We start from the raw sequence: 19390 nt of genomic DNA on the forward strand, positions 1-19390 counted from the left end.
TCAAAATTGGAATATCTGAAGTCAACTATGGAACAGGATTTACAAATATACTGTCAAATTTCTTAATTTATTTTTAATCAGTAAAAAATTAATCAGCGGTACCGTACAAAATCAAATCATTAATTTTTGCACCTGGTATTTCAATTACCAACAGTGATCTTATGGTACAGAAATAAACAAAACAGACAATGAAAAAAATTGTTGTTAACTTCACCCTGGCTTCCCAGCTTAGTACAACCAAACAGAAGAAATTAACGGCAATAGCCATTACCTACAGAAAAAAAAAGCAATGACAAGTTGGGTTCAGGTTTAATCACAAATGAACTTAATCCTCATTGATTTTGTTTGTATCTGCTAAAGCACTGATCTGTATAAACAAAAACTGACAGCATGGTTCTAAATTTACCTTCAAAGAGATATGGAGATTTAGATCAAATATAAGCAAGCTATTAGACCACAGCTGAGTATTACTGAAGGGCTACCTGGAAAATACCAGTTACCGTCATAGAATACAAAACAAAGTGAAGGTGAAAGTGGGGAAAAGGCTTCTTAAAGAAAAGTCCTTTTACTATTCCCAGCCTCCAAAGTTTCAAGCCATAGAGCTTTGATACTCCTGGATTCAATTTTAAGTAAAATTAATTTTAAGCATTACATTTGCAATATGCACAATGGGAGAGGGTAGGGTATGGTGAACAAAAACTGCTTATTTCGAAGGTAGCCATTTCCTTCAAACTCATCCTGTCCACTTCTCCCCACCTCCCAATGCAGATTATCCTTTAATCACACGAATTCACCCTCCACCTCCAAATATATTTTCCCAACTGGATGATACTTTTACAAAAGAATAGAACAATACAGCTGCTTGACAAAGTAATTTAAACTATTTGTAAATGAAATAAAAGGAAAGTTGAGTACAAAAAGATACCAAATTGGAGTAATACTGATGTGAATCTAATTTTTAATTTATCAAAGTACCTATTAATGGTCTGAGCAGCAGAGCAGAAGAAAAATAGCTAGAGGGAAATGACTTCCTGTGGTTATAAAATGCCAATTGCTTTAGAATGCATGATAGGCTTAGAAATAAAAGAAACACTTGCTCTTTTCACTGAGTTTACAGTGTTGAGTACACTTCATGTCATTTTAATGTAAGCACTTACATGAACATCTGCAATAGCTCATATTAGAAAACAGAAAGTTTCTATTAATAAAGACCTAAAAAAATAAATTTTTATCTTCATCAACTCCCTTTCTAGGAATACAGAATAAAATAATAAGTTTCTCTTTAAAATAAAATATTAAATTATTTTTTTCTGCCCATTAGGTTGCTGGAAGAAAAAAAAAATCAAGACTCAACTAGTGATGATTTTCTAATTTCTAGTTTTCATCTACTTCTAAGGACACTACCTTTACAAAATCTTTTAGTTTTATATGCTATGAGAATCAGGTTTAGAGTTCCAAATAAATAAAATAGCCACATTAGGTGTATTGAAGAATCAAATGATTAGCCACATTTATCTGTTCACATTCACAGAATCTCTAAGAGGGTTGCCAGAGTCCATATAATACTGTTAACACTAAGTCCAAGTTAACATGTGTCATCTGACCTACTGCTCATGGCTTACCGATGCTATCAACAAAGATCTTGATTTTGGGGAGACAGTAATATAACAAACTCTGGTTAAACTAGCAGAGGTAATAGGACAGCAAATTGTAACTGTACAATTTACAATGTCTACTCTTCATCTGCTGCTACCATCCCTCTTCTTCCCACTGGTGGTAAATTCAAAGCCTCATCATGAGAGGTGCAAGATGCTAAACACTCTTTGTATAAAAAAATGGGCCTCAAATACTAAACAAAGAAATTCATAAAATAGGATTAAACTTTTTGGATAGTTGCATTTGTTGTTTTCAATTTCTTGATCTTTTATGTCTTCTGGTCATGGACACATTTTTTCCTTCTTTTCATCCAGGGAGGTTAATACACAAATTTGATGTAAGCATTATAAAACGGCATTCCAGTTGCAAGTTCCTTGTGATCGTATCCACATATAAAGCACTAGACAAGTGTATACTATGCTCCAAAATGTTTTGCAATCCTTCAGTGTAGTTTCCTATTTAATATTTAAGGGATATTTCCCTTAAATTAAGGCTTCCTCAAAGAGAAATCCATAGTATTATGAGGTGATTTTTTTTAACTTCTGAATTAAGTGTACTCTTTCCAAAATCAAGTAGTCCTGGAGTAACTTTAAGACAACCTCTGTTAATCAGTGTCATGACTAAAGTAGTATCTTACTGGAGGTCCAGGCAAATCTTCATCTCCATCAGTGTCTGGGGCAAATGACACAGTAAGATCCACATATTTCTTTTCAGTAGAGGGTTTCACAAGTTTATGCATTCTAAGAAAAATAAGCAAGGATAAATAACGTGGTAAATTCTGTAAAATGAGAGACTTATTTGCTGACTAATGTTGTCCAGAGAATCTGGACTTGTATTTAGACTTTAAATTCCTTTTTAAATCTAATAATCCATCTGCTTTCATATATTCATTTTTCCTTCCTGAGAGCTCTAAAGTCAAGACACTCAATTAACTAACAGTGAATCAATTTGGACCACTACTAGTGGTGATAAATAATACAGACCACTTATTAAAAGACATAAAAAACCACAAAAACCCCCAAAATGTAAGTAATGCTTTTAAAAACTGAATTCTCCTCCTATACTCCCTATAAAGTTTGGAAGCATCATAAATTCTTCTCAAGCATTTCTCTGTAAAGAGTAGAAAGTAAGCTAGGTTTAAATCTTCAAATGTAAGCTAGAAACATCACAGTAAAAGACATTCTTAAGTTTTACCTTTCCCTTATATCCTATTTAATAAAAAACCACCTAGTTTTTGCTGTTGTCACTGCAACTGTCTTAAATCAAGTCATCATCTATATGTCCCTCAGATTATTGCATTAGCTTCAAGCCAGCTGTCTCTAGTTTTTCTCCTCCCTCCAATCTACTCTGCTGCCAGAATTCTCTTAAAACGTAAATTTGATGTTATTCTCCTGCCTAATAACGTTATCTATCATTATCGTGTACCTTTCTTATGCCACGCTCTGAACTACGCAGTCATGCGTTACTTAATGACGGCAATGTGTTCTGAGAAACGTGTCATCAGGCCATTTCCTTGTTGTACGAACATCACAGCGTGTGCTTATACAAACCTAGACAGTATGGCCTACAGTATGGCCAAACCTAGGCTATATGGTACTAAACTTATGGGACGACTGTCATATATGCAGTCCATTGTTGACTGAAATGTCATTATGCAGTGCATGACTGTAATCTACTTAATCCTCAATAACAGCTCTTTCCATTTTACAAAGATATTTTCTCCCATATACTACTTTTCATTCTTTCCACCATTCCTTCTCACCACCTCATCCTTGAGTCATTCTAAAATACTTCATATCCCAAATAGATCATGCATGCTCTTTATTATTAGCTGCATGCTTTCGCACAAACTATTGCTTTTGCCTGATATACTCCTTTTTCAAAGGTAGCTACCCTAATTTCAAATGAAATCTACCCTAAGCTGAAGGTTTGAGTTAGTAGTCCCCATAATACCTGTAAAAACATCCATTATAATTATTTAATTACATTTTAATTATTGATTAATATGTCACTTTCTCTCAGTAGACTATGAACTCCTTGAGCGTAAGGTCTATTTGATAAAGATGATGACAAAATATTAACAGGAGTACCATTTGTGGAATACTTCTTATGGGCACACACAATCATCCCTATTTGTGGATTGAAAACCAAGTTTCAAAAAAGTTTAGCAAGTTACTTAGTGTGACAAAACAAGTAAGTAGCTGAGCAAGGATGTGAACCCAAGTCTTTCTGAAGCCAAGCTTGTCCAGGCAATTCATAGCTACTCAATAAATATCTGCTAAATAAACAATGTAATAAAATGAGAAATATCATTTACAAAACATATCATGCTGGAGGTTTCAAATACTGGCCAACTCTATAAAGTATTTTTGTGAATTATTTGTAGCAAATTTTAAATTCCACTAATCAATACACTTCAGGGCCATACGTTCTACTCTCATCTAGGTAGCATACAATCAAGGAATTCTAAATACTACTCTTAATTTATCCAAAAGATACTTAGGGATCCTAATGAAAAAACAAATATAAAGCAATATAACAGTATCAGCTAATATAATAGTAATTTTGTTTTTTAACCTCATTAATTGATAATGACATTTAAAGCTGACGTATCTGTTAAAGCACCACATGAAGTGATTTATTTATTTAGCTGACAAATATTTACTGATGCCTATTATGTGCCAGGCATTGGTCTAGGTGCTTGAAGTATATCAATGACCAGATCAAATAAGATTAATGCCCTTTTGAAGCTTACGGACTAGTAGGGGGAGACCGGTAATACATAATAAACATAAAATATATAGTAGTTATAAGACAGTAGTAAGTTCTACGAAAAAGAGAAAAAGTAGAGCAGAGTAACGGGGATTGGGTGTGCTAGGCTAGGACAGCTGACAGGCTGCAGTATTAAATAGGGCTCAGGGAGCCCTCTTCAGGAAGTGCAAAGATAAGAGGAGAGAGTCAACCAGGTCACCATCTCAGAATGAGTTACAAGCAGAGGGAACAACTAGAGCAAAGGTCCCATGCTGCAGAATGACTGGAGTGTTCAACGCAAACTAAGGAGGCCAGTATAGCTGGAGTTTTGTGAGCAAGGTGCGAGAAGTATGAAAGGAACTTAGAAGGGTAACTGGGAAGCAGATCATTTAAACCTTGTAGCTCACCGTAAAGACTGGCTCTTTTTGCTCCCCCTCTTCCTTCAGGTCTCTGCTCAAATGCCACCTTATCAGGTATTCCCTATGACAGGCAGAGGGAATACCGAGACTACTCGATATAACATAGCAACTTAACACTCCCTTATTCTGCTTTATTTTCTCCATAGCACTTACCACCATCTGACATACTTGTCTAGTTGTTATGGAAACTCCTCAAGTAGGGCAGGGACTTCACTTTGCTCATTGCTGTATCCCTAAAGCTTACAAAAGTACCTGGCACATAGCAGGCAGTCTTTAAAAAGAATCTGTTGATTAAATGAATGAAAATAACAATTTGGCATCTTTGTTTTAGACTTCAGTCTCACAAGCCTGGTCATTATGTATGTGTTTTCACATAAAAGGTGGATATATTTTTACTCGGTATATTGACAAATTCAGGTTTCTAAGCCTATTAGCTGAAAAGCTGACTCTGAACTACGATAAATTCAGAAGGGTATTGTAATATGAATCTCCCTTGAGAGGTAATCTGTTGAGCTTGGTAGATTCACTGTCTTTATTACTGCCATTAGACAGGAGTAAATCACATATTTTTATCTGAACTTCGATAATCTGTTTAATTTTCCAGTGTGCATCCAGCTTATGTTTTAATTCTTGTGACTCTTTTGCATATAATGTTTGATACTTACGTTAACTTCAGTCTTTTTGCATGACCCGGCATTACAGGAACATAAAGCATTTTGACACCCTGCACCACCATTGTTGGCTCAATTCCGTACTTCTCCTAACAGTGAATACCCAAAAGAGAAACAATCAAAGCTCCGTCCAAACATAAAATGCCGGGTGACAATGTTTTAGGACCAGTAAAAAGAGAGCAAACAAACCCCTACCAAATAACATTTATAAAAACCTCCAATGAAATTATGTGTTAAAATCTAACAGACTCGGGGCCGGCCCTGTGGCATAGTGGTTAAGTGCGCGCGCTCTGCTGCTGGCAGCCTGGGGTTCGGATCCCAGGCGTGCACCGAAGCACCGCTCGTCAGGCCATGCTGTGGCAGTGTCCTATATAAAGTGGAGGAAGATCGGCACGGATGTTAGCCCAGGGCCAATCTTCCTCAGCAAAAAGAGGAGGATTGGCATGGATGTTAGCTCAGGGCTGACCTTCCTCACAAAAAAAAAAAGAAAAAAAATCTAACAGACTCAAAGTGACTAATGAACTGAGTAAATAAGTATCTCACTTTAACCGCATTTATGAAATCCAAGAGGGTGAAATCTTCTTTTCCATGTATAGTCCATCTGTCCCAAATTGTAAATGATATTCCATTTCTGTTATAGAAAAATATTCAGAACAAAAAAATTTTATTTTTCTTCCCTTTAGTAATAATAAAAAAACCCACCAGTCCATTATATGTGATTTAGCTAGATATTAATGTGGGGGAAAAAAGGAAAATACAACTTCTGAAATATTCCATAATTTTATTTCCCCATCATACCACACAGGTAAACATTTTTATCAGTACCTTGTTAATCCTTCCAGTGTCTCACTATAAATCAGTATGTCTTAGTGAGAAAGTTTTCTTTCTCTCTTTTTAAACAGCTGCATGGGTTTCACTGGGAGGACATTCCAGTCCCCTATTACTGGGCACTTGGGTTGTTTCAATCTTTGGCTCTGATAAACAATGCCAGAATGAATATCTTGTCCATCTATCATTTGAGATGAGTGTAAATGTATCTACAAATTTGAAATATAGTGCCGTTTTTCCCTTATTATGGGTTATACTATTTTATACTCTCATCAGTAATATATGAGAGTACTTTCCCACACTCTTGCCAAGATAGGTGTTTTAAAATTTTTGATTGTTGCCAATCTGAAAAGTGAAAAATGCGCGTCCAGGGGAATTGTTCTGCTTTGTCACATAGCTTTTGGAATTAAGACTCTAAATCTCACGATCCATTAGTCAGACACTAGAGTGCTTTCTAATTCATCTAAGTTACATAAACATAGATGAAACCATAAGAAAGTACACTGCTAAATAGTATGGCAGATTAAGTGTTGTGAGAGTTTTACGGCTAGTCCAGCCAGAACTGCTTCATGAAGATGGGGTTTTGACCTGGTCTTGAAGTGATGGCAAGGATTTATATATATCGAAGAAAAGGAGAGGGGGAGCTAGTATTTTTCCCCTTTAAAAGGTAAAAATTTTATTTCATTCTCATTATGCAAGAGAAACAGATTTTTGTGCATACCTGATTTCAGTTTTTCTTACTTCAGATGTCTCTGTAAACACTATAACTGGAATGGCTAAGTTAAGGAAACAATTTTTGTAAGCTTCAAATGGATAGCCACCAGCTACTTTGATCATCTCCAATGCAACCTAGAGAAAAGATGATCTGATTATATAAATAGCTTTATTATTCATAACTTTAATTGAATCTATTTAATTTTCCTAAATTCTTCTCAAGCATTTCTCTGTAAAGACTAAAAGCAGCTATTGGATTGGAGTAACATAAATTTCTTGTAAGTTTCTCCACTCTTAGCACATTTAATACTTTTAAACTTTCAACCTGTTTTACATGTGGTGAACAAACGTATTCAAGAAAATATATTAATTTGACCATGTAATCTTCCTACTCTGAAACCAGAACTTAAGAAATTCAACAGTTTAAAATCATTTAATATAGGGGTAGATAATTACACAGTTACTAAGAATAACAGTAGAGGACAGTATAATAACTAGGGCCATCCTAAAGACTCTGAATCATTAAGGAACGATTAAATTTTAAGGAATCTGAATTACTAACAGGAATTACAATTTTTTTTAGGCAAAGAACTAAAATCCAATATAATCAGAGAGCAAAGATTAGGGCTGTTCACATTATTCAAGAAACACAGAGTACCAGCTTTGTATGGAGGATACAAAGATGATTAAGAGGATTATTATGTGTAAGAAAAATTAGACTCTATCTTGACAAAGCTTATTTTTTATGTTAAAATATCTGTATACCTGTAAAACCTCAAAATGTAGATTATTGTATTTTCAGAAATATCTTGAAATTTTAAATTGTAAGCTCAATATATCTCTCTCCTTCTCTAAGATCGCTGAGTGACTGGTTGCGGGTAGTATATTGGGGAAGACAGGAAAGAGGTGATAAAAAGAAGGATTTTCATTCAAAGAATAATAAACTCACCAAGCCAGAAACTGCAGCAGTGGATGTTGCTATAGCAGGTATAATTTTACCAGCTATGCGCTTTGTTTTGAAACGGTCAGCTGGTTCAATGCTATACATTTTGGCACGAAGATTTGACGCAGCTGTGATGAAATCTATGTGTCCATTACTATCATCATCTTTTTCAAATGAAAGCACTGCCATCTGAAGGTCACCTGATCATAACAACCAGAAAAACAAAGTTTCCTAGTAAGTGGTAAAGGTTTTACTAGGTAAAAAGCAATGTGGGTTCACTACTCCTGAAGATTCTTTTTTGTTGTATGTGTTTAAACAACTGAAAAATATACGAAAAATCCAGGGAACTGAAGTTATTGAAGGATGTGAAAATGATGGCTTTAATACCTCTAAATTAGAGAAGTTTCTATATTAAAAAAAACTTTCTAAAAAATAGAAAAATAAGAAAGCCATGTACCACATCTGCTCTTAAGTGGTTTACAATAAAAAAGTCAACATTGGGTATTGTTCACAAATTGATTCCATAAATATTACTCTGAAACATTTTGCCTCTAATAACTAAGAATAGGGTCAACTGGTCAAATAAAAATATGTATCTTTTTGAAAGATTTCTAGATCAGTGGTTTCCAAAATCATTCTATAGACTGGTGTAGTTTGACCTGTGACGAAATAAGAAAGTAAAAAACAGCAGTAAGTTTTTTCTAGAACTATAATTATTAAAATAAGATAACAACTTTCTGTTTGCAAAATAAATGGTTGGCTAATGTAGCTTGTTTTTTGTGAATTTTACTGGTCTGTGCATAAAATCCCAAAAGTTTGGAAATCACTGATTTATGTTATAAAAAGTGGTGAGCAGGTCTAAAAACATGAGCTAATAGCTCTGTTTTTAAGGAATTAAAAGTTCAGTTTCCCTATATTTAAAACCATTTAGCAAGGATGTATGTATGTCAGTTCATATTCCATGTGCCATTACGGAGACTAAAAAGCCAGGAAGAAATCTATGGTTTTTTTATCCTAAAGTGACTTAACTGGGTCTAAGGGTTAGTCTCCACAAGGACTCCACTTTTTTGTTCATTATCCTAGCCATAAGTTAAAAATGAATCACACAATAGAATCTCAAGGACTAAAACAATCAGAACAAAAACAACAGACTTACATTTCACTGAGGGTAGGGCAATGATGGAGAAAATTATGAATTTAGTCACAGTTAAACATGAACAGTGACTTTCATATAATCATGAAATCAACTAATATTATTATTGTTGTTATCATTTAATCCCACAACCTTTTGGGTATAGATCTTAGTGAAAATAAAAATCTCTCCAGTTCAAAACATCTTTATAAAGATTTCCCCTTACTTGTGGTAGCTTGATTAGATGAAATAGCCTTTTCTAGTTGGAAAACAGCATTCCTCTCATCTTCACTGCTAATAGGAACATGGTCTGGTTTCCTTGCAGTTTCATCTGTTTGAACAACCTTTAAATATATGTAAATATATTCAATAATGTTATCACATCCTACACCTAAGTTTGGTTACTGTATCTGTTTTATCAAATAAGTCACAAAGAGAAAATATTCCCTCCATCTAGTGCAGTAAGATTATTAACCATTATGGTCCAATGTATTTTACATCTTCCATTAGTAAGTAATATTATGTTATTTATTTATTTGTTTTCTTTATTATCTATCTCTTCACACTGACATGTAAACTCTATGACATCAGCAATCTTTATCTCGCTCACTGAGAGAACCTCAGTAAAAACAAGCTTGCTCATAGTGAGTGCTAAAAATATTTACTGAACAGTTTATAAGACTTGAGTTCATATAGATCTTTTTAAAATTCTGCACTAAAATAAAGTTAATATTAACCAATAGTTTGTGATTCTCACAAATCTACTTCAAACCAAATTGCATAGCTCTAACTAGTGCAGAGCTGTTTTCTGCCTACAAAGAAACTGAAGAAATTCATAAAATATATAATATGGGCATCCTTTAAATATTTATTGATTGCTGACCAGAAGTTCTTTTCTAAAGAATATGTCTTCCTTCATACAGACGCATGCTTAGGGCAGCACATACAAGTAATTTATGCTTAAGAAATTACTTATTAGACATTCCACGAGGGCAGTGAAGTTAATATTCTCAAACTCAGAAACTAGCTATATCATCAGTAATTAAAATACTATTTCTTATTAAAAAACACATCCAACTCATGTTTTTACAGATTAAATATTATTATAAGTATTTAAGAAATATTAAGGAGCAAGGAAGCAGAAACTTTTGTTTGCCAGAATGTCTAGCTGATATTTTTGGTTGTGGCATCTGTTAACTTGAAGTGCCAGATCCTGAAGCTTTGGTATGAGTTGCTTCAGGGAATTGTGAAAAAGCTTATAATTCGTGTTAAAATTAGGATCATGTATTATCCCCACACTTTGATACAGATAGAAGCAATTCAGGCCAGAAAACATATTGAAGAGCAAAAAAGACTAGTGAATAGTTACTGATGCATGTTTCCTTGGCTTCTGTCTACCAGTATTGCCCATTAGAAACATGGGCTAGGAACTTTCTTTATACAGGAATTCTGTTCATCCTTTCTGAACTTTTATTCTTAATAAGCTACAAGTCATGAAACATTTCATTCAGCAAACCCACCTACACGTACAAAATCTACTGCCTACAAGTTTTTCTTTTCCCTAAAATAAAAATGCAGAGTGGAAGACTGCACACACTACTTCTTTCTTGAATTTTGCAGGGAGGCAGTCATTACTTCACATTTTCCAGTACAGCTATAGGGTAAGGGTAACAGAAGGTTGCTTTACGGATGATTTTTAGAAGGCATACAAAAAGGCATATAATGAACATGTGAAAAAGAAAAATACTTACAATTTTCAAACTTTCCTATTTAACTTTTCTAAATTTCATGTTCCATCTTTATTAATACTCCCTATCTCTTTCTCTTTCCAACATATTTGCCTGAAAAAATCCCAACCCTTGTATCCAATTTTCCATCTGTTCTACAGTAGCACCCAAGCATCTAATTGTCTTTTCTACAGCCACATTAAGTGGATTAATATTAAGTGGATCCTCAGTGCTGTCTGGAAATTCTACTACATCTTCTACTTAAGTGACTTTCCCACTCCCCTGAGCCATTATTTCACACCTTCTTTTCTCTGCTCAAACTTCTTTTATCTTCTTCCTCCCCTCACTCAGAGCTATTAAGCTTGCTTGTTATTTCAAATAAGAAAACAACAATCTTTTTTCTCTCTCACACTCCAATTCTAATCCCTTACAAATCCTGTCAGGGCTACGGCAAAATAAACACAGAATCCAACCCCTTATCACAACTTCCCTGTTACCTATTCCTTCTTTTAAACCATCATCATCTCTTGGCTATAGCCTCCTAATAGCTTTTCTTGCTTCCCCTCTTGTGTCCCACATAATCATTCCTAACACAACCAGCCAGAGTCATCCTTGTGAATATATCACATTGTATCCTCTGCTTAAAATCCTCCACTGGTTTCTTATCTCATAATAAAACACAAAGTTCTTATCATAATCCCAACTACCTCTCCAATCTCACCATCTACCACTCTCTTCTTGCATATTCTCCTCCAGAAAAATCGTGACCTTCAAATTCTTTCAAGGCTTTTCTCTGCACTTGTTCCCGCTGCCTGCATTGTTCTTTCACCAGATAATAGCATGGCTCACTCCCTCACTTCTTTCAGGCTTCTGCTCAAATGTTACCTTATCAGAGAGGCTTTCCCCTTTTATCCATATGAAATGACACCAGCTCCATCACCCTTTATTTCTTTTCTTTGTTTTATTTTTTCTTCTTAGCACTTATGCCTACACTGAAACATTATATAATTACAGTCATGTGCTACATAACATGTTTCGGTCAACAACACACTGCATATACGACTGCGGTCCCATAAAATTAGTACCATACAGCCTAGGTGTGTAGTAGGCTATAACATCTAGGTTTGTGTAGGTTTACTCTATGATGTTCGCATAAGGACAAAACCACCTAATGATGCATTTCTCAGAAAGCATCCTCGTCGTTAAGGGACACATGCTTTTATATATAAAAGCATGTGTTTTTATGGTCCTCCTCTGGCTCATTAGAATATAACTTCCACAAGAGCAAAAATTTTGTTTTGTTCATTGCAGGACTCTCCAGATTTAGAATGGGACTTGACACAAGTAGAAGTTCAATAACTATTTTTGAATGAATGAATTTCTAAACATACCTTGTCGGAAGGTTTGAATTCTTGAATCTTTACTTCAGAAAGAATATTCAAGAGGGCATCTGCTGATAAGTCCTGTTTTTTAAAAAAGTAATTTTATTAACAAACATTTTTAAAATTCTGAATTCTAAAGCTAAAAACATCCTATAAAAGGTCCTTTATCATACTAAAATATTTGAATAATTTATCATCTGACTATTTAGTCCACATCCATTTGTGACATTTACCTTTATTTCTATAGGAATGTCAATCATAAATGCTGGGGGAAAGGGGTGGTATTTGTGAAAAAGTACTTATTAGTCAACAAACCTGAAATCTCAGTTCTTTCCACAAATCTTTCAAAAAGTAGTTTTAGGACTGGTTGTGAGTATTAGACTGAGTGCCTTGAGATCAGGGACTGTCTCTTCATTGTTCTACAAAGTTCCCTGCACAGTTATACTCGATAAATATTGACTCAATAAATAAAACAAATAAGTAAGCAGAATTAATACCTTCAGAAGCAGGAAAATATTTAAATGGTTCAAGATGAACTTAGATGAATTAAGATCCATATTCATTATTAAGAAGCTGCTTAGGAAAAACTGAGACATACTGCTTTTGAGATCATCTATAATACTTACCACAAAATTACCACTCTTTTCACAAAGAGTACCAAACTGAATGCCACTATTTTTACCAGACATTTATGGTATATTTCACCGTGCATTAACTCCAAAAAGGATTAATCTATAACAGGTATTTTTATCTGGATCCAAAATAGCCAGTGTTAATTATGGATCTGGCTCATATTTCCCCATTCAGCTTGCCTAAAAGTATAGCAACTTATTTAGCGCCAATATGTACTTGTGAAGAAAAAGTCACTAACACAAATCTGCCTCTCAAGTAAAACTGTATTAGATCCCTTAGATGTTAGTCAGTGAACGTGACGTCTAAGACAATGCATATGATAAGGGTTAAGAAATGTGAATATGGGGTAGAATTTTCAAATTTCCTGAAAAGCATATAGGTTAATATCACAAAATAAGCCAAATAAACGTTAATAAAGAGAATCTCTAAGGAATACTTTAAAATTGCTATGAAATAGTTTACTTTGGGTTTTCAGAGTAATTATGATAATTAAAGTTAACAGGTTATAAATGTTTTAAAAATAAAGTAAGACTGTTTTTACAAATATTTGTTTCCCTACTTAAATTTAGAAAGAAAAATTTGACTTTCTTCTGCTTAGTAATGCTGCAACAAGATTTTAGTTTCTGCTATGTTACAATGGGCAAAAACAGGACAAAATAAAAGCTTCTATTACAGAATGGTTCTCATAACATATAAACACATTTTGATGATGCAATTATTCGATAAGTGATCTATTCTAGCCTGGTTTTGTATCACTTGCTAGGGCTTGAAGAATATCTTACCTCTTCTGTAAATGGAATGCAATGGACTGTAGCATACAATTTTGCAGCATTCAGAAGGAAATTGAAGTGCCTTTTGAAATTAAAAAATAAAATGAAGTATGAATGCACTGTTTCAAAGATGTTTAATTCTTCAGAAACCATAGCTTTTAAAATGTTGAAGAAAAATAATCACAGACTCTTTGCTACAGAATTATTTTTTTTAAAACTTAAGCAATGAAATTCTGCTCCAGACCCAAGCATTGCAGAAGTATAAAAGAAAAAACACCAGATGCTTATGCTCATAAGCATGAATAGGTAGCGATCATGACTATATTGGGGAGAAAAGTAGCCAGAAGTACAAAAATTAGACTAGTGAAAGAAAATTCATTTTAATTCATAAGAAAATATTACGAATTTTTAGTTTTAAAAAGTGTATATCAGGTTCAAACTAAGCACATTTAGTTTTAAAAAGTGTGTATCAGGTTCAAACTAAGCAAATGAGTTTGTTTAAAAACAAAAAAAGGTAAGTTTCATAGAAGAAGCAGTCAGGATAAGGTGACTGGAAGCCTAAAACAAGCACTAGAGGAGTAACTAAGCATAGAGTTATTTGTTGGAAGGAAAGTTAACAAGCTAAATGTTTAGTTAAAATAATACATATAAGTATGTGTGTGTGTATATATGTGTGTATATAAATAAATGTATTTCTAATATAGATAGGGTATACAGATATTCATTCAAAGATCAACTCCTTTGAAAATTAATTTGAGATTATTTAGGGAGATAGTAGTAGTAATCATTTTCCCCCTATACAACTAAAGTTTCTTATAAACTGGCTTCATTATACAGAAAAACATTTGTTGTCATTTTACTTTTTTATGGAGAAAGTCAAAGAGGCGACACTTTGGTTTCACTCCAAAGAAGATAAAAATAATGTTATTTACCATAGAGAGTTAAATAAATAGATTGTGTGAAGAGAAGGGTTGTGGCTGGCTTTGTTGGCCAGACTATGTTAACTCTTAGATTAACAGGGATGCAACAATTTATCATTAAAGAACCTGAGATTTTCACCCTGCAATGTAAACCTATACACAGTTAAGAAACTTACCATGAAGGATGCATATAAAACTAAATACAAATACTTACAAAGGTTCATTTAAATCAAATTTTATTGGAGAGGGGGGCCTCTTTGGTGACTGCCAAAACAAACCTAACAAAAAATACCAATATTATTTTCAATGTAGGCAGCCAGTAATAAATTACATTAAACTTTCTTCTCAACACTTGGTTATACTTACTGCCATCTTTTAATCGTGTGTCCAGAGGAAAACAGTGAAGAAGCTGAAGAGCCTAAAAAAAAAATAATTAAAAAAATCACTACTTAATATTATCTGAAGTTAAAAAAAAAAAAAAAAAAGATCAAAATGCATAAAAAGATATACAGTGAAGTCTCCCAGCTACTCTTGTACTCCATCTGTTCATTCTCCTGTCACTGCCCCCTGTACCTGGAATATCTTGTATTGTTATTCTTCATCAACTCTTAAAGTTTGTTTTTTTGGCATCGACAGCAAACACGAATACAGATGATTTCATCCCTTTTTACACAAATGGTGGCATATCTTACAAATTATTCTGCTCCTTTCAAAGAGCTAATTCTTAAAACAAAAATGAAACCAGTAAAAATACACAGTACTTTATATTTTGAAATGATATGATGTTTGAGATTTCCTTCAAATCATCTAGGGGAGAGTATATTGGGTGGGTTTATAGATGAAAACAAGATGATCTAGGAGTTGATAATTGTTAAAACCTGAGTGACAGGTACATGAGGATTACAGGGGAGTTCATTATACTATTTTCTTTACATTTCTATGGTTGAGTTTTTCCATAATAAAAACCTACAGAAGATAAGGACGAAAGGAGTTCTTTAGATTTTGAAACACAAGGTCATTGATAATCTTGGTAAGAATAATTTGAACAGCAATGGGGAAAGAAGACACATTTACTGGAAGAGGAAATGGCAGCAGTTGAGTACAGACCACTTTTCCAAGAGGCAGAGTCAAGAAGGAAGTGAAAAGCAAGGATAACTGTAATCAAAAGATGTTTTTAAAAAGATGAACTTACTTTATATTCCAATAGGTACGAGCTTAAAGAGAGGGAGACTAAAGAGAGTGCAGGACACATTCTAGCAACTTTAAGTAATTGAAGCTAAGAGTAATATTTAGTGAGCATTTATGAGCCAGGTTTTGTTCTAATGCTTTACAAGTATTAACTCACTTGACCCTCACCACTGCCCTATGAATTAGGTACCAAATTATTATCTCCATTTTACAAACGAGGAAATAGACACAAAGTGCAATTATCAGATACAGGTGGCGAAGGAAAATTTCCAAAAAAATTTGTGACTGAATTATCTCTATTTTCTCAGTCTCTTGCTTTACTCTGAACAAATTTCTTTCAGACTACTGATGAAATGTATTCCTTATTCTCTACATGGAACCTCTATCTAAAACCCAATTTCGCACACAGAAAGACAAGGATCAGTTAAATACATAACTAACAACTCAGTGGGTGGAGTGCAAGTGCACTCTTTAATCAATAACATCCAAGGAGAAATTAGCTGTGTGCCCAGCACTTGTTCTCACTTGTCTTACTCCTTATTTCTGAAAAGAGTCCCCAAAGATAGAGTAAATATTTCACATTAATGGAATTAATTTGGTAGTAATTAAACGAGCCAAGTCAGATCTTTTCTTAACGTTTTATAATGCCTACTTACCTTATGGTTAAAATATTTTTCAAACTTTAATCTTGCTAATTCTACACACTGGGACCAATTTCTAGGTCTTCTGCTAAGTAACTTAATAACTTGAAAACAGCCTTCTAAACTGTGTCCAGTTTGTATCTTCTAGAATGAGAGAAAACAACAAAACAAAATGAATCCATTTCCAACTAAACACACACACATTCCCAGGAAGTATTAGCCAAAGTATGAACTGCCAGCTCATGTGTCTTATGATTTCATTTTTTTCACCTTGAAATCCTTGTACTTTCCTTTCTCCTCTCCCTCTTTCTTTTCTTTTTTGGAAGGAGAACAGGAAAAGATAGTACACGAAATTTTAACTCTAAAGTTTCTTATCCCACAAGTTATCCTCATGTCTTGCAAGCTGTAAGTTCTTAGTACTATATACGTACTTACATATGAATAATATTTTATACTAAAAAGTTGGCATTTTTAGTAGAGGATTAAAGGAAAGTAGGAAAACATCTTTGAAGTTGCCCTCACCATGAGAGTATTAAGTCTCAGAGATTACTGTCCACATATGAAATTTTCACTAGAACTCAAAGAGATTAAGTCGTTTTATTATCTGTAGCTCTCTTATTAGGCTGAATCATATGAATTGCTGTTTTTTTGCATCAAACATGGTCAAATATTGGCAATTCCATATAGTTCCACCAAACTAAAAAAAAAAAGTCATTTGTGACCTGCTAATTTCAAGATTGCTCATGTAATTACTACGAACAATAAAAATGTTATAATCTCTCCTTAAGGAGGTAAAATAAACCATTTGTAGGCAACTTGAAAATAAGATTACACTGACAGTGTTAAGTTTGTATTAAAACGTATTGATTTGTACCTGTAAGACTTCTTCCGCAGATGGATAGGTTTGCCAAAATTTGTTAAACAATGAAGGCTTGTGGGAAAAGGAACTTTCAAACTGTAAGAGAAAAGAGGAAAAAAGGTTAAAGTTGGAAATATCTTCTTTTTTCAAAGAAAAATTCCTTGATAAAAGATCTTTATTACCTTATCTCTTGCCCATTGTATAGTATGCTCGATAGCAGCTGGAAAGGATTTGAGAGTACAAAACGGTATTTCCTCTTCTGGGGGATCCCGCTAGTTTACAAAATATGACAATAGATAGTTAAGAGAAGCAATGATGATTTTTTTTTTTATGGTGAGGAAGACTGTCCCTAACATCTGTGCCAATCTTTCTCTATTTTGTATATGGGACGCCACCACAGCATGGCTTGACAAGCGGTGTGTAGGTCTGTGCCCAGGATCCAAACCCGCGAACCCCAGACCACTGAAGCGGAGTGCATGAACTTAACCACTACACCACCAGGCCGGCCCCAAATGATGATTTTCTTACTGACTGAATTTATTTGAACATTTTAAGGCCATTAAAAAATAAATTCAAAAACAATAAATCCAACATTTTTATGTCTTCTTTCTCCCAGGGAATAAGAGGAAAAGTTGATTCTTTTGACACTTAACCTATTTGTTACTAGCAATGTAATAACAAACATGAATTCTGTTATCACTTATCTGAGCACTCATTTGGTACCATGTAGTACTTATGGTATGGCAGATCACCATATGTAATTCATTTTTTCACTCGAAGAATTAAGGTAATATTTAAAACTTTATAAAACTCCCTACTTTGAAAAGTAATTCAAGAATCCCCAATATAGTGCTCAGATATCATGAATTTCTCCATGGAGGAAAAAACTGGGGAGAATGGTTATATCCTTGATGCTTGGTTTTTTGCAGAAAATTTGTATTAAATAAATGGCAAATGCCTATGTTGTCTCATGTGAAAAAGAACCACTGAAGAAATTCATGTTCTATTATAGGGTACATTTGGCCTAGGTTTCTTGGTTTACCCAATCTAAAATGACTCACTCTGTCTCTTTTCACTTAGAGATTTATATTTTAGTTTGTTGATCTATGAAATACCATGAAATATTTTATAAGCCAAAGTGGAAAGCCAGAAGAGTATTAAATTCTGGTTTCTGAGTATGAAGTCAGAGAACATAGGAGAAAGTTTGGGAAAGATGTAGTAGAATGACAGAATCAAGGGAACTTTTAGAATTTTATAACATTCCCTACTTTGAAAATCTTCCAATATGACACCCAGTATATCATGATTTTTCTCCATTTAATTTCCTTCAAATTAAAATTATCAATTTTGCCTACTATAATGTTTTTATTATATAAATTTCTGATTTCTTGAGAGTATAAGTGGGAAAACAAATTTAAAAAAATTAAAAAATTTTACTAAATCAAACATATCCATTAAAATAAAGGAATATTTATGCTTATACAAAAATATTCTTCTGTCAACTTTACAACTTGGTTTATCTTTTTGTAAATCCTAAAGCCTACAATTATTTCCTAGGTCAGAGGTTTTCAACCTTGGCAGTACTTCAAAATTACTTGTGGGGGTTTAAAAAAAATTTATATCTATATCATTTATACAAATATATGTATATAGATAGACAGCTTGGTCCCTCCTATGGAGAAACTGATTCTTCAGTAAGATTTTGGGTAGGTCATCAGTTGAAAGGTGGTTAGAAAACTAACCAAGCAGCTCTGAGAAATAAATAGTAAACACAAGAATAAGACTCCAGAAAGACCAGAAACAAAATTTTGATGAGTCAAAAAATAAGTTTAGCTATATTTTTAAAACTGTACACTCACACATGTATGGACATCATTGGCAGATCAAAAATAGAAGGATTAGGAAAGTTGAATCAAATTTGTTGACTGATGAAGACAAAAAAATTATGAGATATAAAGAAGAGAAACATTTACTTCAAAAAACTGGTTCACTTACATGACTATTATAGGATTCAGTCAAATGAGGTACAATAACTTCAGTGTGTCCCTTAGTGCCCATTGTTCCAGAATCTAAGAGGGGCCGTAGATTGGCTAAGCAACGACTATTTGAAAAGATAACACGTAACAAACATAAAAATGAGCAATAACAATGTAAGC

General features: G+C 33.7%; 1 protein-coding gene across 2 annotated transcripts in view; it reads right to left on the reverse strand.

Moving 5' to 3' along the window:
- Positions 1–623: 623 nt before the first annotated feature.
- The window catches only part of UBA6 (ubiquitin like modifier activating enzyme 6), a 76151-nt gene continuing 57384 nt past the window's right edge, over positions 624–19390 (reverse strand). For both annotated transcript variants that reach the window (XM_058547178.1, XM_058547177.1), the window contains 14 exons: positions 19230–19335; positions 17417–17506; positions 17250–17330; positions 16391–16519; positions 14913–14964; positions 14761–14824; positions 13639–13708; positions 12233–12304; positions 9341–9458; positions 7989–8182; positions 7047–7174; positions 6041–6128; positions 5492–5586; positions 624–2396 (listed from right to left, as the gene is read on the reverse strand). In XM_058547178.1, the coding sequence (XP_058403161.1) occupies positions 2261–2396; positions 5492–5586; positions 6041–6128; positions 7047–7174; positions 7989–8182; positions 9341–9458; positions 12233–12304; positions 13639–13708; positions 14761–14824; positions 14913–14964; positions 16391–16519; positions 17250–17330; positions 17417–17506; positions 19230–19335 (1423 nt within the window). In that variant the 3' untranslated portion in view covers positions 624–2260. The remainder of the gene's footprint in view (positions 2397–5491; positions 5587–6040; positions 6129–7046; positions 7175–7988; positions 8183–9340; positions 9459–12232; positions 12305–13638; positions 13709–14760; positions 14825–14912; positions 14965–16390; positions 16520–17249; positions 17331–17416; positions 17507–19229; positions 19336–19390) is intronic.

This window comes from Diceros bicornis, chromosome 8, assembly GCF_020826845.1.
Source record: "Diceros bicornis minor isolate mBicDic1 chromosome 8, mDicBic1.mat.cur, whole genome shotgun sequence".
NCBI lineage: Eukaryota > Metazoa > Chordata > Mammalia > Perissodactyla > Rhinocerotidae > Diceros > Diceros bicornis.